Source organism: Seriola aureovittata, chromosome 11 (assembly GCF_021018895.1).
Source record: "Seriola aureovittata isolate HTS-2021-v1 ecotype China chromosome 11, ASM2101889v1, whole genome shotgun sequence".
NCBI lineage: Eukaryota > Metazoa > Chordata > Actinopteri > Carangiformes > Carangidae > Seriola > Seriola aureovittata.
The window spans coordinates 12,697,548-12,721,608 of NC_079374.1; the positions used below are offsets into that span (position 1 = coordinate 12,697,548).

Consider the following 24,061-nt stretch of genomic DNA (forward strand, 5'->3'; position numbering starts at 1 on the left):
TCTGATAAGTTGCAGATAAGTCACCATTGTTGGGAAAGATTGCCATCGCCTCTGATGCTGGAGGCACTCTTCTTTTCTCTTATTATGAAATGAGTTGTTCCCACTTGGCTCCCTTGACCTAAATATTCAGTATTTGCACTTGACAGTTTTTAAGCTTATGCTTGAATTTAGATTTTTTTTTGAGTTTGTTATAAAATAAGCAGACGTACCTGAGGCAGATGAATGAATTTACATCATAATCAGATTAAACAGCAAGCTGTATGGCAATGCCGCATTCAAATTATTTTCAAGAACTACAAGACAAAAAAGCAAATCAATGTTAACAAATCTTAATTCTTCATTGGATTCAATTGGAGCTCTACTGTAGAGAAACCATTTGGCACTGACGTACAGTAGTCTGTATATTAAAATCTCAGCGAGCATCACAGACTATTTGCAATCCACAGTGTAAACAAACAGAAGAGCTCTTCAAAGGCTCAGACTTTGACATAATTGGAAAGGAAATGGAGCTGTCTTTTCCTCTGCCATCAGTGATCTGAGGTCCCAGAAGAGTGAAAAGCTGGACAGGTCTCCTATCAAAGACCTGCAGTGTAATTTATTTATTTTTTTACATATACAGTCTTTGCCTCCTATTTCCTCTTTAAATCATTTGCCACCTTTCACAACTGAGTTCTGTGTCTGATGAAAGTTCCTTTGTCTCATGTGTTTCTTACACAATTTCAGTCACTGTCCTTTGGTCTCCTCCCTCAAATATTATCTGTGTCTCCACAAATTATACCATTCTCTAGTGATGGGTGGGGTCAAGGGAGCAGCAAGCCAAATTAAATATATTGTTTCAAAGAGCAACAAGCTGCTTAGTGCATTTCAGTGCAGATTAGTTCAACAGTTAAGGCACAAGCATGGAAGATGTCATTGTTTCTGTAGTCTCTAAATGACAGGATGACCTTATTTAGTAAGGAGGTAATTGCAGAGTCATTAAGACAGCCTGCTGCTGAGGTCTTTTCCTGGGAGGTCTGTGGATGGAGAAAACTCTCCTGACAGACTGTCTAAGTACCATCTCCAGGTCTGGAACTTGAACACTTATGAGTTAGTGGTTTGGTGATGTCCAACTCCCTGTGGCACCCCACTCAAATGCAGAACTGCCATTACAAAGCCTTTGGCATACAGACATACTGTATACATATAGACGCTGTGGGGTTTGGAGCACTTTAGCACTGTTTCGTGGCACTAATTAACCCACTTAGCCTCTAAATGTTTACCCAACTGAAATCTGCATCATCACAATTGTAAATAAGTATTAATTAATTAAGTATTTTGAATGCAAAATCTTTTCTTGTCTTTTTTTTTTTAAAGCGATCTGAGGTGTTAATTGAGAGTGAGGAAAACAAATGCACTCTGAGGAGATGATAATGGAAAGTGTCTCATGTTCAACAAGGCCTTCTGGCTTGTGTCCACACGGTGATATTAATGAGCCATTGACCTTTTAGTATTCATTGCCCACAGCGGATGTAAATAAGTGCTTGGCTTTCAAAAGTTCTATTAAATCTGTGACTCATCAGCGTTATTCGTTGCGTGCAACATAAAAAAAATAAATAAGTAAAAAAAAATTGTTGACTTGATTAAATTGATCTACATAAAAATTTAATTTGCCCCAAGAAGGATTCATGCCTCATAAGTTTGTGTTACTGGACTGTGATGCAAAGGCGGCGGTAATTGACAAAACTGTCTAGTAATCAGAAGCCGAGACACAATAGTTTGTTGTTTAATGCTATGACCTCCAGTGAAAGGTTACATAAAATTATTATTAATATTGTCATTATTGTTTGTATTAATTGATGAACTGTCTGCCTTTTTTAAATGTCAGAAAATTGTTCACCACCACTTCTCAGAGCTCAAAGTGACATTGACAGTTCCTTGTTTTATCCAACCAACAGGGCATTATGCAAACATATTCAATTTACACTAATATAAAACCAGCAAATCCTCACGTTTCAGAACCAAGAACCACTTTTGGTCTTTTTGCATGAAAAACTGCTTAAACTGTTGGTAAATCTTTTATTGATCAATTAATTGTTATCATACTAATTAGGTAGGTATAGCATTTTAGCATTTGACTAAATTCATACAAATGGAATTCTGCAATACAGTATGGAAAAACACATTTTTCTTTGTGCAATCAACTTGCTTTTTTCTCTTTTTGTTTTTTTTCTTATTTTCTGTGCAAGCTGACAGATCCTGACACACTGCAACTTGGGAAAACGGTAACAAATGAAGCAAGACGAGGTCAAAACATAGTGTATGGCTGGACCACGTCGTATTAGCATTTCTTATTTATCTGTTTGCTTCTCTCCTATACACTCTGTGCTCACATATACAATAGTTTAATAGAGCCAAATTCCCAATAAAGCTTATTTTTTTCAATTCTTATTTACATGTTTTTCTGTTTGAAATAGTGACTGAAACGTGACCTATTAAGTCTATATGTTAACTTCCAAGCCATTTCCAAGGTGCTGCTCTGCGCTGCTAAAATCCTGATTTTATTACAATCAAAATCACCATACACATAAGTTGAAGCCTAGGGCTGTGCTGTGATTTAGTTAGAAGGTCATTCACGTGAGCTGCCATACGGTCAGCATACGGAGGTGTGCCTCGCTAGATTTGTTGCTAGGTGGTTTTTTGATGAAAAAAAAACACTAAAGAGGTGTGGAAAGTCATTTAGAAAGAACAACAACTAGTGGAAAAACTCCTGAAACACTCAGGCTGCAAACCAGTGGTGTAACTTTATCACTCAGTCGCACAGCATTTGACTGACCAATGGTGTAAATGCATCATTCAGTCAGTCAGTCAGCAGCATTCACATTTATAGGCCTAGCCCTGCAATTACATTCCAGCCAAAAAACATATGCAACACAACTGAATGAATGAATGATTGAAGGAATAGAATAGACACAAGTGGAATCCCTTTTGCTTGTTTTTCTGATTGTATTTCCCACATTTGCAGATGCATGTCTAAATGTGTAATGAAACCAGTGAACGTGGTTTCTCCGTTTACTTGTGTTTTCTTAAGTTGCAGTGCGCTGTGTTCTCTCCAGTGCTAATAATATTGGACCCTGCCACATCAGACATGACAGGAATGCATCACTAAGCATTTTAAGGGGACCACATAGTACATCTTACTAAAAATATTGACTGAAAATAGAGATGGTCGGTCACATTCCAATCCAATCATTTTCCAAATAGATTAAAATCACTGCGTGGCGTGCTCAAGAAACTTTTTGCCCTTTTGAAGGTTGTTTTCTGTGTGTGAGTGCTTGACCATTTAGATACCAGTAAAAACTGTTTCTTCAACTGAATGTGTGTCTGTTTGCACCTCCTCCTCCACCATACATCACCCCACTTTCTTATCCACTGTTATGACAGATGCCATGCTGCTGGTGGCGCAGAGGCTGGAGGGACCTTTCAACATTGAATCTGTCATGGAGCCTATTGATGTCAAGATTTCAGAGGCCATCATGAATATGCAAGATAACAGTGCCCAGGTCTCCTACAGGGTATGTCAATTAGCTTTATTCCCCCAGAGAACTTAAGTAACACCTCACACAGATTGTTGAAGTCCAACTTCTCACAAATTGAATAGCCAGTAAGAGGGGAGTTTGCTGTAAGTCATCCTGGGCTGTGCCTAAGGTGTGTAGTACAACACGTTCTAATTATGTCCAAGTTTAGGTCTTGTATTTGAATTATATGTTTCAGTTTGGTCAGAGAATCTTAGTTTGACTAACAGTAGTTAATGTGTTTCCTGTGTTTTACTGCATTTTTTCTTTGCCCACAAAATTGTAGTCAGAAAGAAAAAAAATGTAGGGTGGTTGTGAAGATTTTTTCTTCTGCCCACATAGTTTTAGATGCCAATTTTCATTCAAAGCTAAATGCTCTGTTGGCTTTCCCAAGCAGCAGATGCAGTTTTGTTTATGGTTTAAGTATATGTTGTGTTTTCCCAAAAGCCTGTAAAAACTTAACTCTATCATCTTAAATAGCATTGGTCACGGCTCCTAGTTGAATCACCTATCAACATGGTTACCTCAACTTGACGTAGAGTACTGTCACGCCGGTAATGTGGGGTGAATGCTTCACAAGGCCTTAACAAAACAGCATGTTTTCCCTATTTTCCGCATCCAAAGTAATTTAAAGCCCTGACAATTGGGTGCCCATGTTTTTGTAATTGCAGGTTTTTCAAGGTTGTGGCCAGCCAAAACCCGCAGGAATGACTAGGTCTGCCCGTGGTGTTTCGGATGTGTTCAACGCCCGCTTCAGGCCATACAGCCCAGAGGAGCGGCCTACCACTGCAGCTGGCACAAGCCTAGACAGACTGGTAAGGAGATAGAGCCAATGCTGCTATTTTCAGGCAAGACACTGCTTGAGTGTAAACATCATTTGTCTTTCTGACTTGACACTGTTGATTAAAGCGGGTGATTTGCCATCGTAAGCCCTGGAGCCGGAAATTAATTCTTTGTACTTGTCTTCCATTCAAGGCCCCTTATTGATTTGTGTTTGTTAACGAATCAACAGCGTTACCCCAAGAGGGCAGTGGAAGGTGCGGTGCACTGTATTCAGTCCCCTTCTCATCTCTGTTTGCTTGGACAACAGAAAAGAAGGGGATGAAAGAAGATAGATGGATAGATTTTGCGAGGCTGACCATATCAATTGTTTGCTGTAAAGAACACCTTTATTTTCTATCAGATTAGTTGTATGTTTGCTGGATTGGATCTTGATACATGGATTTCCATCTCAAACAACCTTGAAACCTAAAATGCTGCATCAGGGTAAAGGTTAACATGGAGCTGACAGTCCAATTCAGCTGAGAGACAGTTCTCATCACGGATTACCTCTGCAGCCACACTGCCCTTCCTTTCTCCCCTCTAGCCCTTTTCAAAGTGAATCTTTTCAAATTCTGTCTCAGTTATGTTAAAAATACGTTATTTAGAGCTATTTATGTCAGAAGGCCCTAAAACATTTTTTTCATTGTTGACCCCTTGAAGTGATTCAATCAGTTTTAGTGAAATGGCACTCTCTCTCACAGTGCTTAAAACAAGCTTAATGTCTTAGCGCTTTCTGTCAGATTAATAATAGGTTATTTAGTTAATGAAAACATAATTAGAAAAGCAGCAGTTTTTCCCCCCATCTGGCTCTTGGAATCCCACAACAATAAATGAGTTATTTGTTTTATTGAATTCTAATTATGTTTTTGCACAATCTAATTCGTTCTCCACACATTTTCTTGATGCCTTATATACAGCGGTTGCTTTTTTCAGCTTTGTATGTCCATCAATGATTTCCTCCACCTACACTGAATTAATTAAGACTTTCTGTTTCCCTGCCTTTATGCTGCAAACCAGAGGATTGTTTGGAATGCGATGCAACACAGTGTAAGGTTCAAAATTTTATACTAATTTCTGTCTTTTTGGGGACTATTGTCTGGTACTGTTTAATGTATTATGACTGGAAGCGAAAATGTTGTATTAATATTGTGTGGATGGGGAAGCATAGGACTGTATTCTTAGCATTACAGAGACTTACAGTAAACAAGCATTGTGTCCTGTTAATCCCAGTGGTAGGCATGAACAAGTGTCAGCTATAGTCTCATTTTCATCTCACGAGGGATTCAGTGTCACATATCGTCTGCTCCTTGCCACCCAGGAGCATTTTTCCATTAATTTATCTGGGGCTCTAATGCAGGAACTGTTCACAGGTCGATAATGGCCACTGTGGTGTATTACGGTATCAGAGTATCAGCTGTTAAACGCGGTATTTTACAGTCGAGCTGCTAACTCCAAAGGGATTGTTGAACACATGCCATGGTGTCCTCAGCTAGCAAGGATTTCTCTCTGGAGATCCAACATAAACCTTCGTCAACTACCATATCTATTCCAGACACATTCTAGTCCAAGACCCTCAATGCCACAGTTAATAGAGTCAACTCCTTGAGGAAGCCAACCAATCAGCAGGTGACCTGTGCCGTCAGAGCCGGCAGAGGGGAGAACTGTGAGGAGTTGATGGGGGGAGTGTTGGAAGCAGGAATTGCTCTAATGGTACAGTCATGTGGGGGCTCCAGACTGCTCATGAATAAGCGGGCAATTAGCCTGCGTAGAGACTCCTACAGAACGGAGCTCGGTGACGGGAGCTTACCTTCGATGTACGATAACTAGACCAGTGTACCTGAGTAGAAAATTTCATTATCAACATTCGAGTTCAGAGTTCAAAGATCTTTATTGTCCCTAGAGGGGAAATTTGCTTTACAGTAGCGAGCAGGCACACACGCACACACACACGCACGCACGCACACACACACACACACACACACACACACACACACACACACACACACACACACACACAACATACAAGAAGACACTGGACATTAATCACAGCACTTATAGCAAACAACCAAATAAAAAAGATGAATCTTTTAGTTAAAGGTGTCAAACCATTGGATTGGTAGCCATAATAAAGTGCTGCTGAGCAGTGCAGTCAAGGTTTAGTGCAAGCATGCCTGAGGAATCCACACTGATCTGATCTGACCACCGGAAGCTGCAAATTGTGACATTTCTGAAACACATTGTAAAAGGTGTTTAGAAACAAAAAGAACATGCTTGGTTTGTTTCTCGGCTCGTTCAGGCTAACATCCATCACTTCAACTGCAATCAGGTTTCACCTGAGACTGAAAAACTCTTTCCATAGATTTAGGAATTCCAGTAAGTGTTTGAATTCTTTTTGGAATATGACATTTCAAATGAGAAACCAGGTCCAAAATGTTATCAAATAATTAAACCTGCATTGACTGTTTTTATTGGCTGCTTGAGGAAACCAAAAAAAGCTGTAAACTCAACACCAGCATTGTAAGTAGTGTAACATGGAAGCAAACAGTTGCCATTGCACACACCTCGTGGCAACAGAGCAACATTTGCATTCATTTGGAGTTGTATTTCAGGCAACTTTTAGCTCTCCACCATCTCCAGGAGGAAATATCTGTTTAATCAAGCCACTGTGGAAAAACAACCACTTTGATTGCCTATTTATATAAGCTATAATAACGTGCTAATGGACATAAATATAAAAACAGCAAACAACAGCTATGTTTTTTTCTTGGTGACAAGTTTTTAGCACCATTAGATCAGGTTTCTGATAATGAGCTGTGAACATGAGTGTTAAATACTGTAGATATTGCCACACTAAAGCAGTGCTGCATCTGTAAGCATGAGAAGATTAACCTTACTGAGTAGTTACTACGTGATGAAATAACGAAGTCCTGGGGGTTATGTGGTTAACCACGTAACTGCCGTGTTCCCAGTTGTGAACTTTCACCTCCTCATAACCTCCGCTTCCTCTATCTCCTGTCTCTTTTATATTGTTGTGCTACCAATGAAGACAGAAATACAATTGTTAAGAGGTCATGATGCCTGGGGATGTTTATCATACAAACTACAAAGATAAGATTGTAAGATTACATGAGAAAACAATGCTTTTTCTTCATCTAAGAAGGACTTTACAGTCCCAGATTCCGCTTGACATAAACATGTTATCTTTTAATAACGTCACAGGGTACAATTTACAATACACTTGTCCCTCTGTGGCCAGATACAATTTAAAGGTCACATATTGTATAATGCGAGATTTCCATGAGTTTTTTTTTATTATAAAGCCGGTCTAGGTTCTATATAAGTGCTGTGAAAGTATCAAAGCGCTCAGTCCACAGAGAAAGGCACACAGTCCATATTTAGACACTGTGCCTTAAAATGGGCTGTCAGGACTTCTGTCACTACCCTCAGCCGTGCCCTAAGTCCAACCCACCCGGACCCACCGTCCAACCTTGCAGGATTTGGTTTCTAAGGCTAAGAGCCTCTCTAAGAGCCCCTCTTCTGATTGGCTCACCAGGGTTGTTGAATTACACTGAGATGGTTTTTGGTACTTAAAACCACAAATATATCTTCATATGGATATCAAAACTTCAAATAAAACAGCGGAAAAGTGTAAAATATGAGACCCCTAAAGGTATATTCAAACAATTATCCTGCATTATACTTTTACTATTAAAATGGTTCAGAAATTGATGAGTGCGTTAGATCAGTACTATAAAAGCAGCGTTAAACTGTAATCTCATTAATGAAAACTGACTATACGCTGAGTGCTTTTCCATTATACAGTAAATGAAACAGCCACAGTAGCACAGTAAGACGGCTAAAGTTGCCCGGGGAAGACTGAATTATTTTGGTTGAGGTCATATGTTTTAGATATCTAATGCATCTGCTGTGTCCTGCAGCTTACCTCCAGCTGTCAAACATCTAACAGTGTGAAGCAAGCAAGCAAAGGCGTGGCAAGGACACACAGAAAACTGCCCTGAAAATGCATCAATGCTCTAGTCATAACCTTACATTTGTACATTTGTAAGTTTTTAAAATTTACATGAATTTCTATTGAGGTGTTGCTGTTGACATCGCAGCCTCTATCAGAAGAAAATAGGAATTTTATGCTGAATATTGGTGTGTCATTACTGACTGCTGAGGTAGTCAGATCACATGAGATCTCATTGAAGTAAATTTGCACCATGCAAAACATGCAGAAGAAACAGCATTGCGATTTGTTACTGGTGTAGTACAGTTCGTCAAACTAAATGGAATCAATTATGGTTTATTGCATATTAGACGCTCTGCATCATCGCTGCTCCTTGAACAAGTCGGACTGTGCCAAAATGGTTTGCTCATAATTCTCGGTCACTTAAGCCAAATGAAGCATGCAGGTTGTGGTCTTCACTATACGCTATATTTCTTTTGATTTGTCTGAGGTTGTGTTACGATACATTGCTAATATTTGTTACATGTAAACAGTTGAGTTGTAGCAGTAGGTGGTCATTGGGAGGAAACCAACCCAATGGTGGTAACTGTTTTATGAAAAGCAACTAATTAGCTATAGTTATTAACCTGGTTATTCTCTATCTTCAATATGGCAATGCTGCAGTGCCTGAGTAGGTTGATAAAATGGTTCTTTGGTGGTTTTATTTCTCAGGTACGCTTGAGGAATAAAAACAAAAACAGTAACACAGTGCCTGTGGTTTTACCTGATGCTTTCTGGCAGTGTGCATGTCTTAACTGAAACTGTCCCTGCTATTTATTTTTCCTCTGTGCTGTACATTAGGAATATTTGTAAAGGTAGCAGTCTCGTCTAGCAGCTGCCTTGTGCCATCATTAATGTGACAGCATTTACGTGTTTATCCTCCAGCAGGGACATGACTGGGTTCCCTGTGAGAGCGCATCTTTGTTGTCCCACACACTATCCTCGTTTACATTCTGGCACAGGATAATTACCCGTGACAGTGACACTGCTCAGCCTTGTGAAAGTTGACAACAGTTAAAAGTGTCCTTTGATAAGAACTTCTTGTCTGGATTTACCGCTGGGCTGGTAAGTCAAAGAATGTGCAAGGGATGGCAGGGAGTGCCTGCATTCATTTCTTCTGTTGCCTATAGAGGAGCCTGGAGGAGCGGGCCCACCTCCAGCTCAATGAGCCATGACTGTTTAATTGCCTGACATTCTGTCAGAGCACACACCCTCAAAGCTCCGAGAGAAATGGAGATTTTAAAGTCCAAAGAGGGGATAAAGGCACAACAGACTGTCAGGCTCAGAGGCACATTAAAGATAAGAGGTGGTGCTTTTAATTTGACATTTGTAACAAGTTTTGTGAAGTTCAATTTAGAGGAGTTTTATTGGTCCTCTTTGTCGCCCTTGCGTAATACATGGTTCATATTTTATCTGTATGGCACTATAAACAATGAGGGCAAGACACAAACAAGACTAGACTGTAGAAAGAGCCTGTAGGGAGCAATATTTGTCAAAACCTAACCCTCTGATCCATGACTTTGTGTCCGTAAATAGTATGGGACACTTCTTGAAACTCAATCAGATGTATCACATATTTTTTATTGAACTTATTAAGGCATCATTAGCAACTTGAAGGTTATTCATGTACACACTCCTATTATTTTTAATAAATGAAGCTGGAGGCAGCATTGGCCAGCTCGAACATCCTTGATTAATTCAGAGAGCTCTCTTCACAAAAAAAATCCCAGCAAGGTCAGTTAATCTAAATTTGATTTTTGACTGAATTTCATCACTTTCAAATTACAAGAAGACTCAGTTCGTCTTCTTGCAACAAGTACTTTCCAAAAAAAAAAAAAAAAAAAATCCTCCCAGCAATAGAAAAGACAAAAAAGGAGAAAATACAATTGAGGTTTCGATTATTGATTAAGCTCAATAGTTCCTGTTAGCATTTTGTCCAATCCGGTTTTCACCTGATTTTTAATATTCAAAATCAGCACTGACATTTTTGTTTTTCTATGCACACAAACATGATTGAAGATTGAATAACACACATCAAATGGAAAAGCTATAATTGTAAACAAATTACAGCTCCCCTTTCATCTGCGCAGACATAATTTACTCCTGACTCTCCCCTCTCACTGTCTCTCTGCCTGTCTCACCCTCATTTTTTGTACTGTTGGATAAAGTAAACATTTCCTAAATCCAAAGTCAACAATCAACAGTGGCTATCCAGCATGCATTTACACATGCACCCCAAGGTTAGTCTAAACTTGCATCAGCAATTCCCGACTCCTGCTTGAAACTGAAAAAAAAACACTTCATAAAATATTGTGGAAAATGCTCATCAGGCAAACTGCCGGACACTTTTTGAAAACACTCACGGTGGTTTCTAACCTTGGGTCACAAGATAAATATGAGGGATTGCATGTGGATTAACAAGATAAAACGGAAAATTGTGTGTTTATTTTTCTAACCTTGTCTAACCTTTTGCAGTTTGTTTTCTTGTGAAACACTGCAAAGCTCTTTACTTCTTCAGCCCTCTGATATTTATTTATTCAAATAAAATGAATCAGAGAAATGTTTTAAGACACTCCTTGAGCTCGGAATGATAGATTGTGTCTTATATGGGTTTTTATTGGACCGTGATTGGCGTCCAAGCTAGTTGTGACGTCACCAAATCCTGCTCGCACATGCACGTCTTAAACTCAGCTTTAAACTTGCAGTGCGGAATTTTAGTCTCTCCCCCTCTGGCGTTGAGAGTATTACACAAGCACTGATGACTACAGAGAAATTAACATTGAGTAAATGTAATAGTTACATATCCTACTCCTGTCTGAGTAATGAGGTGACATCCATGTTTACCCCCAGTCCCTTCTCTTCTTTCAATGCTATCCAACAAGGATAGAATCATCGGTGGTAACCCGTGTTTGTCCTCGCTGTCGATTACTTTCGTTTTCAGATGGTAATCCTTCCTCTGAACAAAGATTTTTTTGATGCTTCCTAGGTTTTTCCACCCTAGTTCTAGTTGCTGTAGCCTACTCCATTTCCATCGCTACAATTGCTCAAGTGCAGGAAAGTCGCCACAGACATCAGATCTCAACTCGTTTTACTTTAAGGTGAACAAAGAGAAACTTTCCTCAACAGCAGATGAATGTGAACATATACATCACTCTGCAGGTCTGAAGGTCAAGTGAAGTAACAAAAACACATTTTTGAGTTGAGGTGTATTTTATAGAGAATAACCAAGAGCAATCACTTTCACAGTCATATTAGATCAACAACTTGTGGTGCGTCGTATCCTCAGGTCTGTTGCACTCTTTACCTTACACATGAGCATTTCAGTAGCTGGAAGACATGTCAGAAAGAGGCAGTCACTGGCTTCCCCTCTCAATAAGAAAACATGGCAGCACGGTGGATCAATGCGTAGAACCGCTGCCTCGCAGCAAGAAAGTTTTAAACTCGAATCTTGGTTTTCGCCATGTTTGTGATTTTGTTTTTCTGTCTGTACTCCAGTTTCCTACCACAAGGGCATGCCGGTCAATAAACTGCTGTTAGGTGTGGCTGTCTATGTTTGTAGCTTTGTAACAGACCAGAGATCTGCCAAGGGTTATCCCTTGTTTTTAGCCTGTATATGGCTTTCTGTGACGTGGGATCGAGCATGTGACCAGGCTATTTTTTCAATGTTTGGTGTGTGGAGGAAACTGTGATATCACTTGCATTCTCTTCTCACTTCCATGTCAGGTTGAATTATTCTTTGAAACAGTTAGTATCTGGACAACTTGTAATCAGAGTGCAAGTTATACAATGACAATCTTTTTCTCTGAGGCAAAAGGGAACCCAATATATTGCAGGCGGTTGCTTCAGTGAGCCGAAGTGTTACAGTCCTCACAGTATTTTGTTGGTTTAACAATAGATGTCAAATGAATGTAGTGGAGTAGAAAGTACAATACTTCCCTCTGCAATGTAGGAGTGAAAGTATAAAGTAGCATAAAATGGTATCTCAAAACTGCACTTACTTGTGCTCAATTACTTTCCACCACTGCCAAAACAATTACTTATCCTTCAGCTCGAATGGATTTTAATATAGTGCAATTACCCAACCAGGTAAAACTTGTGAATTCTTGAGTGAAAACAAGGGGGGTGTCTATTATAAAAGCTAATATCAAGAGCACCAGTGTTTGCCAAAATTAGATGATATTTGACATTTTATGTTGGTAATAAAATGCTGAGCCAGAATTTGAAATGAAAGGGTGTGCTATCAGATATCTAACATAGTTAGTTAGCTAAATTGTAACTTAAGATAAAAGTTAGAAATTAGCTAACATTAGCATTCATCCATAGATACTTGACACAAGCTAATTCAGAAACGCCGAAGGTGAAAAGTAAAGTATATAAATCAAGCTAAATACTTAGCTACTGCTACTTACATACCCACTGTGTCTGCATAACGCACAAGACCAGAGACCCTGGTCCACAGACACCCCCACCCCCCACACACCCCCCCATCCCGGAACTATTCAAGTCCAAGTCTTACCCAGGGGTGTCACCCATCACCCCCCACCCCCAACATACCCCCCACACTCCCCGCTGTAATTCAAACCCTGCTTGTAATTGTATAATATTAAGTAAAACTGAATATGTGCACACAATCTTTTTTCCTCTCATTTTTTGCCATGTTCAGTAGGAAACACTGAGTGAAACATCAGTGTGTGGTTTGTGAAGTCAGTTGTCAGGAAAAAGGCACAACCACTCCTTTCCCAAAATCTTGACCCTGGCATTATATTTCTGCAGTCCATGAACATGTCAAGCCACTAAAACATTCTTGTTTTGGATACAGCTTAATGGAAGTAAAGTGGGCCTATCCACAGCTCCATTCTCTGAGTTGTTATATGTACTGACTCTGGCCCAGAGCATGCAATTATGGAGATTCCACAGATTCTAACATAACTCCTACTTTTCCTAAGACCACACAAAAATAAATAGTCGAGAAGTGCACATGTGGCGTGATACTTCGGGGCATTGTTTGACGGTAAATTTAACAATTCTCTGGGTCAGAGACGGATTTGACTGGTAAACTGCACCACTTGTTAATGGATTTAAACAGATTTGGTCTGACTAGTTTTATGTGCAACCCAAACACCATATTAATGTATTACCAGAGAAATGTGGGAAACAAACATGAATTGAAAACATCTATGGTGTAATTATATGAGGGGTATTATGGACGGTCACAGACCTCTTTTTAGATTTTGAAATCGTGATCACTTCCCTTTTCAAACCACCTGTGCAGTAAACACCAGTCATGCTGCTTTTGGTCTTTGCCATTTGTTTTGAAGACAAAAGAGCAAAACATGAAAGCTTACCAAAGTAGACATGATGTCAAGGCGACATTTTTTTAGTTTACCACTGTGTTTACTGTTGGCCAGCTGGTCCATTTTAAGCATGATGTTCTGGTGTGCTTACAAGTATGAAAATACATGTAGATATCCATTTCATAATGGACAGAAACCTAAAGACACTGCACATATGTGCATCTGCATTGTTTGTTCCCACACTGCGCTGGCAGTACTGTATGTTCTGTTTTTTTTAGAACATACAGTATTTACTTGGTGTTCGGTTTACTGCTTGTTGCCTGTTTGGGAAATAGAGCCTGGGTAGAGCTGGGATGGAATAGGGTTACCAGGAATACCAGGAATTGAGATCGTGGAATTTCTTGCTTATATCCTGAGAAAATACCTGTGGGAACCCAGAATTTCTAGCATTTAGAGCATTTTTATGCATGTGGCACAAAAATGTAGAAATGAATGTTCTGCGATTCTCAGTTTAACAGTGAAATAGTTTTTACGTGACGTCCACTCTCAGTTAAACTCAATCAGTGGAAGCTCTACTATGGAAGAAAAACATCAGTAAATATCTTTTTAAATTGAATTATTAAACATTAACTGCAAACTGAAACTGCAAGCTCCCAATATTTCTTCAGGGAAATGTGACAACAATGTATGACTACAGAATACTTGAGTACATGTTTGATTTAATATGTAAGAAAAAAAACAAAACATGCAGCAAAGTGCAAATAATATTTCTCAATAATATGACATCTTCTATTTTATAAAAAAAATGAAATAGAACGTTGAATGAATATGCTCTGTAATTGAAATAGAAATCTAAGAGGAGAAACAACTCATCTAAACTCAGCCATTTACTACTGTATACTCAAACTGATCAAACTTTTCCTTTGTCATGTCTTCATGTTAGCAGGGGGAATGAGCACCCACGTCTGTTGTGTTAGATGTTTATTATCTTCTGGCACATTTTACAGTTAGTTAGATAGTTTTTGTCTTGTCAGCAACTCTTTCATTATTTTCTCCACATCATACGAGAAAGGCGAAATACTGCCACACCCATGATTTAAATGCAGGTGGAGCTGTGTTATTACTCGTGTCATCTCCCACTGCTGTCATTTGTACGAGGCGTAGGTCTCAGTAGACTGTTTTGCACAATAAAGGCAACTTAGGTACAAAGTATGGAAAAGGAGGGGAAAACACGTAAGGTTGTCTATGGAAGCCTATTGACTGATGAGCTGTTATCATAATGGCAAAAATAAAAAGTAGCATTTCATGATATTTTTGTATTGCGACATATTAAACTTCGATACATTTTCCCATTTCTACTTTAGCAGCAGTCTAAAGAATTCTACTCTGTTTCATCTAATAACAAACTAAACTAAAATTTGCAAAAGTAAACATCACTGTTATTGACTGATTATATTCTCTGAAAGCTAATTATAACAAGAGACAGCAGTAAAAAGTAGTAGACCTTAAAGTCCCCAGTCAGAGGAAGATCCTCCATTATTTATGCTGTTAATAAATGATCTAAATCTAGAGTACTGTTTGGTTTGTTAATGACAATTTATGCAACATCAGTACAATTAATGTATAAATTATTATTTAAATCAAATAATCTTTTTCAAAGCGTATCACACCAGACATGCATAAAGTTGTAAATCGTAACACTTATAATGTAAAAAAAAGGATATATTTTATTATTTTTCTTGAAGGCATAGTTAGTCTGACTATGACACACAGACACGTCTGTGTGCTCATGTTCTGTAATGATCTGTAAGCAAAGCAGAGCACGGGAATGTAGAGAGAGTGATGAAAGCATGCACCGTGTCATGTGCATGTCTGCATTTAAAATTCAGATGTGGAGAAGTGCTCGATTTCGTCGTAGCAGTAGTAGAGATGCTGAGACACATGGTCTTCTTTTTCAAAAACAGTTCCGTTGCACGTTATTTCAAAATAAAACACTCTGCACTCTCAGTCATTGGTTAGATTCCCAGATGGACAGTGTAGCTGACAGTGGATGGGGGAGGCAGAACTCAGAGACGTGACATGCCTCTGTTAACTACGTTAACTGAGGAGACTGTCCTTCTTCAAAGAACAACAACATAGGTCATCTGTACATGCGGCTTATTACAACCCATTTTTATTTTTTATTGTCAGGTGACCTCTAGCGGCTGAAGTAAAGGAGCAAGTTAGGTGAGAAAGAGACAAAATCTGTGTAAGGAGCAGGTTGGAGTGAATGGATGAGTTGATAAAACACAGGACTTTCAGAGAGGAGACTGCTGATAGCTCCCTGTGTCTTTTATCCATGACCATCCCGACATGTTAGTTATTGTTAACATGACGCCGAAGGTTGGGAACAGCTTGGGTACATCTGCCGTAGCACTGTCCCAGAGATCATATCACAATAACCATAGCAACCAAAGTCTGGTACACCTGCTGCTGGAATGCTCCTATGGGTCGTATCCAACGGACAAGCAACCTTTATGTGGTCGTTTAGGTTGGAGGAGAATTGTTGAAGTCAGTCAGGGACACTGTGGATGTCTCCTTGAGCAAGTGTCAAGGCCCTTCCAGTGCTACGTGTGTGAGTGTGGACCCATGCGTTCCTTGAAAAGATCATTCAACGTTATTGAATCTAAAGAAGGCATGTTTCTGTGGGTGTGTAACCATGGGGTGCTGTACAGTCACTGCTGTGCACACTTTTTTGAATGGACCCCTGAGATCTTTATTATATTAAAGGTCCCATATTTTACACTTTTTCTGGTGTTTTATTTCAAGTTTTGATATCCATAAGAAGATATATTTGTGGTTTTAAGTACTAAGTAGAGGCTCTCAACCTCTCTTCTGATTTGCCGACTGTTTTCTGAGGGATTGAATAAAAATATATCGGGTAAGATTTTAGGTAAACACTCAGAGAAGCCATATCCTGCAAGGTTGTATGGGCGGTCCAGGTGGGCTGGGCTGGCGGCATAGCTGAGGGCAGTGACTGTATAGTCGTGACATCACAAAGTTACAGATGTCTTGACAGCTCATTTTAATGCTCAGTTTCTGAATACAGTCTCTGTGCACTGAGTGCTTTGATACTTGCACAGTATTAATATGGAACATAGACCTGCTTTATAATCAAAAAAGACACGGAAATCTCACTTTATTTAATATGGGACCTTAAAACACACTTACGGTGACCATTAACCTCAGTAACCACCAATCATTACATCAACCAGAGCAGATGAATTCCAGGATGAGCACTTCAGGATCTGTTCATAAATGTAATACACATAATAACAAAGAGCAGACACACTTTCGGCTGTCAGTGTGGTTCTCTGATTGGAGGGGATGAAAAGTCTCATCTTTTTCAAGAGAGGAAGGAACTGTGTATGTAAATGAATGGGAGGCAGAGCCCCTCTTCATCACACATCCATCACTTTGCGTCGGGAGGTAAGGCATAATTAAATAATGCGTCTCATGCACAGAGGCATATCCCATAGAGACACATCTCAATCAGGCTATCAGAGAATTGGGGTTACTGCTATACAGTACACCAAAGCTCCATGACCTTGGTCCTGTAGTGAGATAAAGACATCAAGTCAAAAAGTGCAACAACCATAGAATACTTATCTTCCTCCACTGTTGTCATTCACAAGGCAACGCTGCTAATGTCATCAAGCAGATAGGCAGATTAGGAAAACTGGGCCTTACTGCTAACTGGGTTGGAAACAGCTCACAGGCTTAAAGTGGCTATCTTGAATATTTCAGTCTTGAGTATTTCAAGAAGTTGCTTACCTGCCTGAGAAGTTGGAGGTGTGCAGCCTGTCGCCTGCAGCTCCATCTAATAGCTCACTGTGGCTGCTCCTTCTTGTTTCATAACTCCCTGCAATATTTCACACTGATCCGCTGTCAAAAAATCTCATGTTTTGTATGAACAATAGCGGTAAATGCTTAGCTCACTCACAAACACTTGCATTTCCTGTGACTTCCTAATAAAAGTCAACTCGGGTTTCGCCAGTCAAATGATATTAATGCAAAAGTCCATCAGCAGGAAATGTTCGGTTTGCATCAGCAGCAACTTAATACACCACAAACACCCAGTTCATAATACTGAAAATATACAGTATAAATATTGCAATACTTTCATCAGTGGGCCAGAGGCTCAATCACCATTGTGTTACCTCATTCAGCGATAGTGACTTAACAGACATTTATTTAAATAAAAATCTTCAGGATTGCCACTTTAATATATAAGAAAGAGAAGTACAAGTAATAAAAGTTCCCCAGTATTGAAAATTCACTAGATTGATTTATTCTCTGAGACACTTCCAGAACAATTTCAATGCATACACATGTGTGTAAAACAAAGGGTAACACTTCCAAAACCATTCCTGATACTCACTTTTGACATATTTCAACTTTTTCCAAAGTTGAGTCCAAGATGGTTCAAAATAAACTTCAAAAAGAACAAGTTGAGTCTGTACCACAAAGTGAGTTCTGGGCCATAGTTATCAAAAGAAGTTCATTTAAGAAATCTCTTGGTTCTACACCAAAAGTGAAGCATAAGACACAATTATAAACCAAGTCAGTCTTACTTACCTCAAAGAGTATTCTTTGAGAGCAGCTCTCAACCAATCACATGTGAACTGAAAGAGGAATTGCCAGTCATACACAAGGTTTTAACAAACAACTGTTCTTTATTTTGTAAAAAAAAAAAAAAATCTTACATTGAGTCAGTTTTCTGTTACTCTGCAAAAGCCTGTATGGTTAAGTCAGTTTTATTTGTGAATATTCTTTGATACTAGCAGTAATGGATGGAATTAAATTAATAGAGATGAAATTATACAGAACTGGCAAAAATGGACACAAAACCAAAATATAAAATTCTACAGAAGTACCTACATCAGAGAAAACATATGATAAGGTGATAACAAAAAGACATTGACAAATGCAGAGAAAAAGATGCATGTATTGACAAATTACTGCCAGCTTTGTTCTTGTCATTTCCAAATGCAAAAAAAAATCTGAAAAAACAGATTTTTCAGAAACCAGTGTACAAGAAAGCAGCAATTGCAGCCTGCAAGATAAAATAACCCTATTCTGGTTTATACTGTATGTATTACTCAGGTCATCCTGACCCCAGCTAAAGAACAGTATATTGTACGGGAACATTATGTGTGGCAAAAAAAAAATCTCAATTCAAAGGTCGGGTAATCTGCTCTGAGCATCTGTGTACTTGCCTCTTTTGCTTTTCTGCAGTTTGATAAATATGTGCCCTGGGTTTCTGTGGGTTGCCTGGTTTTGCTTAGTTACTAGTTCATAAAGTCATATCATCTCAGGTCATGCATTAAGAATGAAAAGGCTGTAGCTGCAATTAACATATCTGTCAAGAATCCTGTTAGGAATCAAAAACAGTGTTTTATTATGATTTTTTTAATTTGAATGCCATTCAAATACACTACAAGGTGTCAACTATAATCAATTAGATATGGCCATCTATGATCCCACTGTTTGTTAGATGCTGTGGTTTTAAGCCGGAATGGAAAAATATGATGATGAATGATGCAAAAAGATTAGCAAAGATGAATTTTTACAGCCTATTTTATTAAGCTGTTTAGGCTGCTTATTTGAAGGCATCCTTCTTTATTGGGATACATGCTCTTCTTTTAATTGAATATAAGCATGCAGCGCTCTTGTTTTATAATATCTAATATCTATAATACCTTTTTTTTTTTTAATTGACACTGTTATGGATCGGATACAATGGTGTTTTAAAGTTATGTGAACCTTTTCGAATGTTCTATATTTCTGCATAAACACGACCTAGAACATCATCAGTCTTTCACACAACTCCAAAAAGAAGATAAAGAGAAACCTGCTTAAACAAGTGAGATAAATATTATTATACATGGTCATTTAATTATTGAGGAAAAAGACACAATATTGCAAATCTGTGAGTGGAAAAAGTATGTGCTTTTAATTATCTGGTATGATATCCTTGTGCAGCACACATGTCCGCTTGGAGGAACAGCTTCAATTCTGGGATGTCGGTATGTTTCCTCACGCGAACTGCTCGTTCCAGGTCCTTTCCAAAACATTTTGATTAGATTAAGGACAGGACTTTGACTTGGCCATCCCAAAACATTAACTGTATTCTTCTTTAACCATTCTTTGGTAGAACAGCTTGTGTGCTTCTGGTGCTTGACTTGCTGCATGACCCGCCTTCAATTGAGATTCAGTTCACAGACAGATGTCCTGACATTTTCCTTTAGGATCCGTTATTCCCTAGCAGCAAAACAAGCCCAAGCCATGATAATAGCACCAACATGTTTCACAGATTGGATAAACCTCTTGTGCTGGAATGCAGTGTTTTCCCTCTTCTAAACATAACGCTTCTCATTTAAACCAAAAAGTTCTATCTTGGTCTCATCCGTCCACAGAACATGTTTCCAGTGGCCTTCTGGCTTGTCCTCGTGGTCTTGCGCAAACTGCAGACCGGCAGCAATGTTCTTTTTGGAGAGCAGTGGCTTTCTCCTTGCGACCCTGACATTCTCACCATTGTTGTTCAGTGTTCTCCTGATGGTGGACTCATGAACATTAACATCAGCCAGTGTGAGAGAGGCCTTTACTTGCTTAGAAGTTGCCCAGTGTCCCTCTGTGACCTTGTGCACTATTACACGCCTCGTTCTTGGAGTGATCTTTGTTGGTCGACCACTCCTGGGGATGGTATCAATGGTCTTTAATTTCCTCCTCTTGTAAACAGTGTGTCTGAGTGTGGATTGGTGGAGTCCAAACTCTTTAACCTCCTAAGACCCGAACTCTTGCATGGCGTGCATTTTTAATTTCTCTTTGCTATTTAGGCTGATTGGGACCTGAGAAAAATGATGTACACATACAAGGACATTAGTTTTAAATTTCGATTACTGAGTGGCAGTATAATATCCTCATATGTGGTCACCAGGCCCTTGTTGAGAAAAAGTTAGTATTGTGGTCTAGAGAACCCAAAATGTGAGGTCCACATATGTGGACGCCAGGTCATAGGAGGTTAGAAATGGTTTTGTAACGTTTTCCAGTCGATGAGCTTCAAAGAGTCTTTTTCTCAGGTCCTCAGAAATCTGCTTTGTTTGTGCCATGATGCACCTCGACAAACGTGTGTTGTGAAGATCAGACTTTGATAGATCCCTGTTCTTTGAATAAAACAGGGTGCCCACTCACACCTCACTGTCATCCCACTGATTGAAAACCTAATATCACCTCCAAAGTAACTGCTCATCTTAGAGGTTCACATACATTTGCTACTCACAGATGTGTAATATTAGATCATTTTCTTCTATCAACAGCTCTTTATCTTACTTTTAAAACTTGTGTGAAAATCTGATGATGTCTTAGGTGGTGTAGAAAATTCTAAAGGGTTTATAAAATCATTGTGAGTAATTAATATTAGGTAGAGTGGGTTCTAAAAACCTTCTAATTTCTTCCTGTGAGGTTTTTATAGTTGCACCAATCTCTTGTTTTCTATTTGCACCAAAATTCATTGACATGTGCTGTTTAAGTGTTAATTTATTTTAACACCCTGATGAATGTTTTTGCAGAGAATGAGAGGTGTCAGCAATGCATTATTAAAGTTGTTCTATTATAGGACTCAGGGTGATTTTTACTTTCTTTTTTGGTTCAAAGTAATATTTCTCTTCCAGAGTTGTGGAGCTTAAAGTTTGAAGACACTCAGACAGTGTCAGAACAGTGTTTTAATCAAGCCAGTTTTGTATCAACTCAAGTCTGTTGAATCTTTGTAATATTTAAGCTGCTTCTTATCTAATTAATTATCTAATGACCCATTTTCACCCAGTATTAAAATGTGATCTGTAAATATAATCTATATAAGCATTTATAAAGTTATAAATGCAAGCAGAATGCTTTACATTTGTTATAGATCAGGCTTGCATTGTGTTCGGATCTCAGGCCGAACATGTTAAAAGGTTATCTCACTCAGCCTCTTCCTGCAATCTCAAACAAGCCTGGCGAAAAGCCCCAGGTGAACCCACTCTCTCTCGCAGACTCTAATTTACATATACAACAGGAAATGCATGAATGCAGGCATATGCCGTATGTGAACGAAAAGTTAAAATGACAAGTGTAAATGTGGTTTCTGGAGTTGCAGATAACTGAATACAGTAGCTGTTGTAGCTCTTCTGGGTGTCTTTGTAGTTGTAAATAAATGTGAAGAAATCTTAAAACATTGCTAATTAAATGAAGGCAAACAGTGAGGGGGAGGTGAGGAGAGAATTTGTACATGCTATGATAAAAAAAAGATTGTTAATAGCTGAGATGAAATAGTTTTTTATGTCTTTTGCATACAATTATGACAATCATGACAATAATCACCCCAACTTGTGAATTTCGTTTTATTATTTTTATTTCTCAGAGGCGAAGTCAACCAAGCAGCCAAAGTGCTAATACTAGAGTCAGTCCATACATCGTCCCTTCTTTCGCAGCAACTAATGCTGGTGCCATAAAGGCTCTGCTACTTTTCATATCTGTCAATGCATTAATGAGGCACATTGGCCCCATTACACTCTAGGCTGCTTGCCTCTCGGGGGAACAAGGGCAGCAGGGAAAGACCAGGCCTGCCGATGATTGCTCTGTTCTCCACAGAGCATAGCTTCCCTTTAATCATCTCCCTTTTTCAAACTTCTCCTGTCGTAGCCTAGGGCGAATCACAAGCGCAAACTCACCACTGTTTCATCAATATTCTGTCATTTTTCCCCACCATGGGGTCATCGTGTGATAAATTTTGCTCACCATGATAAACCATATTGCCTAACTTTGTAGTCACCATGGGACTGAGTAAATGGTTTGAGGCAATATTATGTAAAACGGACCATTTAATATGACCCACAGTACTGTACGTAAATACAATATGAGCTACAACAACATGCAGCAATTTGTCACTTGTAAGAGAAAAGACTTGATCATAGTGTGTCAAAAATGGACTAGAATCCTATTTCTTAGAGGCTAGGTGCGGCTCCAACACCATCTCTGTATTGAGTTGTGAGGAATGAAGCATCATAAATGTCCCAATATGTAACTTTGTGAAGTGATCAAACCTGATCAAGTTAGCATAAAGACACCAAAGTTGTTGGCTTGTGTTCTCCTCTAACAGTCTGCTATTTTTGGAAATCGTTTTTCCTTTTTTTGTGTTTTTTTTTTTCAAGGTACATAGAGATTCGCTGTCACATTAAATTAAAACCATGATGAATTATTTCTCCTACAACAGTTATGAAGACTATAAGTTGAAAATAAAGTTATGCCTCCAGGGTGCCACAGACAGAACTGAGCGATTTAACTCAGTATTCAACTTTCTCTCACTGAAGTGTGGTATCAAAGCTAAATTTGACAACACAGACAGTATGGCAGCAAATTGGATATAATGTACTGTGCAATTACATTCATACACTGTGCTGTATTTCTTTAAGGAAGCAGTTTTAAATCTTAAAGTATGTGCAACACTGATAAGTGATAAATATGCATTACTTTTGTTTATTGCTTCAATAGTGTCTTCTCCTCAGTTTCTGTCAGTTACACCATTAAGATGGATCTCACAGTATTTCTGCTACTGCGTGAAACCCAGGCTTTAAAATCAAAACAAATGCAAAATAATAGCCAGTTTTGAATAGCAATGGAATTTCACTTTATGTCAAGTATCTATTCCCAGACACGGGCATAATAACAATCTCACAATGTTGTCACTGACGGTGCTGTCACCGCGAGATGTAAGAAAGATATACGCACTGCCCCGGCTGAGGCTTTGTCGAGATGTCAGTGTAAAATTATGCTGTAATATTTTGTTGTGGCAGATTTATTGCGAGGACATAATCAGTTGTAATCAAGGGAAATAAGGAGGGTGGCTTCGGCTGAGAGTTGAGGGAAAAGTGCAACGTCCAGGATACCGCTGAAAGAAGGGTTTATCATGAACACATGGCATGTAGCCCGGCGGTGGAGGACAGAAACCAGCGCTGCACTGTCATATCAAACCTCGTTTAGTTTGCAAGTGGTTTGCGTGCCATTCCCATGTGTGTGAGTACTGCAAGACAAACAGCTGAGCGATGTCTTTCGAGTCTCATTTATTGTGAAGTCACAGAGGGGAAACATATTTGCTTTTGCCCTCTGTTGATGGATATTGATTGGATGAAGACGGCCCACGTCTATATGCGCTCTGGTAGTTACCTGCTCTATGCAACATGGCCAGTCACCTTTTGCCCAGTTTCCAGACAAGGGCAAAGGAGGCAAAGTGGAGGCAACTGCCACTCAAAACATTATCAGAGGACATTCACTTGGTATGCTTTGGGCTAGCCAATATTATTTCTACA

At 39.0% G+C, this 24,061-nt stretch overlaps 1 protein-coding gene across 2 annotated transcripts in view; it reads left to right on the plus strand.

Moving 5' to 3' along the window:
- LOC130177548 (glypican-6-like) overlaps nucleotides 1-24,061 on the plus strand; it is a 102,138-nt gene that overhangs the window by 66,705 nt on the left and 11,372 nt on the right. The window contains exons 7-9 of one of the 2 annotated variants that reach the window (XM_056389398.1): nucleotides 3,421-3,551; nucleotides 4,223-4,366; nucleotides 5,391-5,420. In XM_056389398.1, the coding sequence (XP_056245373.1) occupies nucleotides 3,421-3,551; nucleotides 4,223-4,366; nucleotides 5,391-5,420 (305 nt within the window). The remainder of the gene's footprint in view (nucleotides 1-3,420; nucleotides 3,552-4,222; nucleotides 4,367-5,390; nucleotides 5,421-24,061) is intronic. The other variant, XM_056389399.1, reaches the window with a different exon arrangement.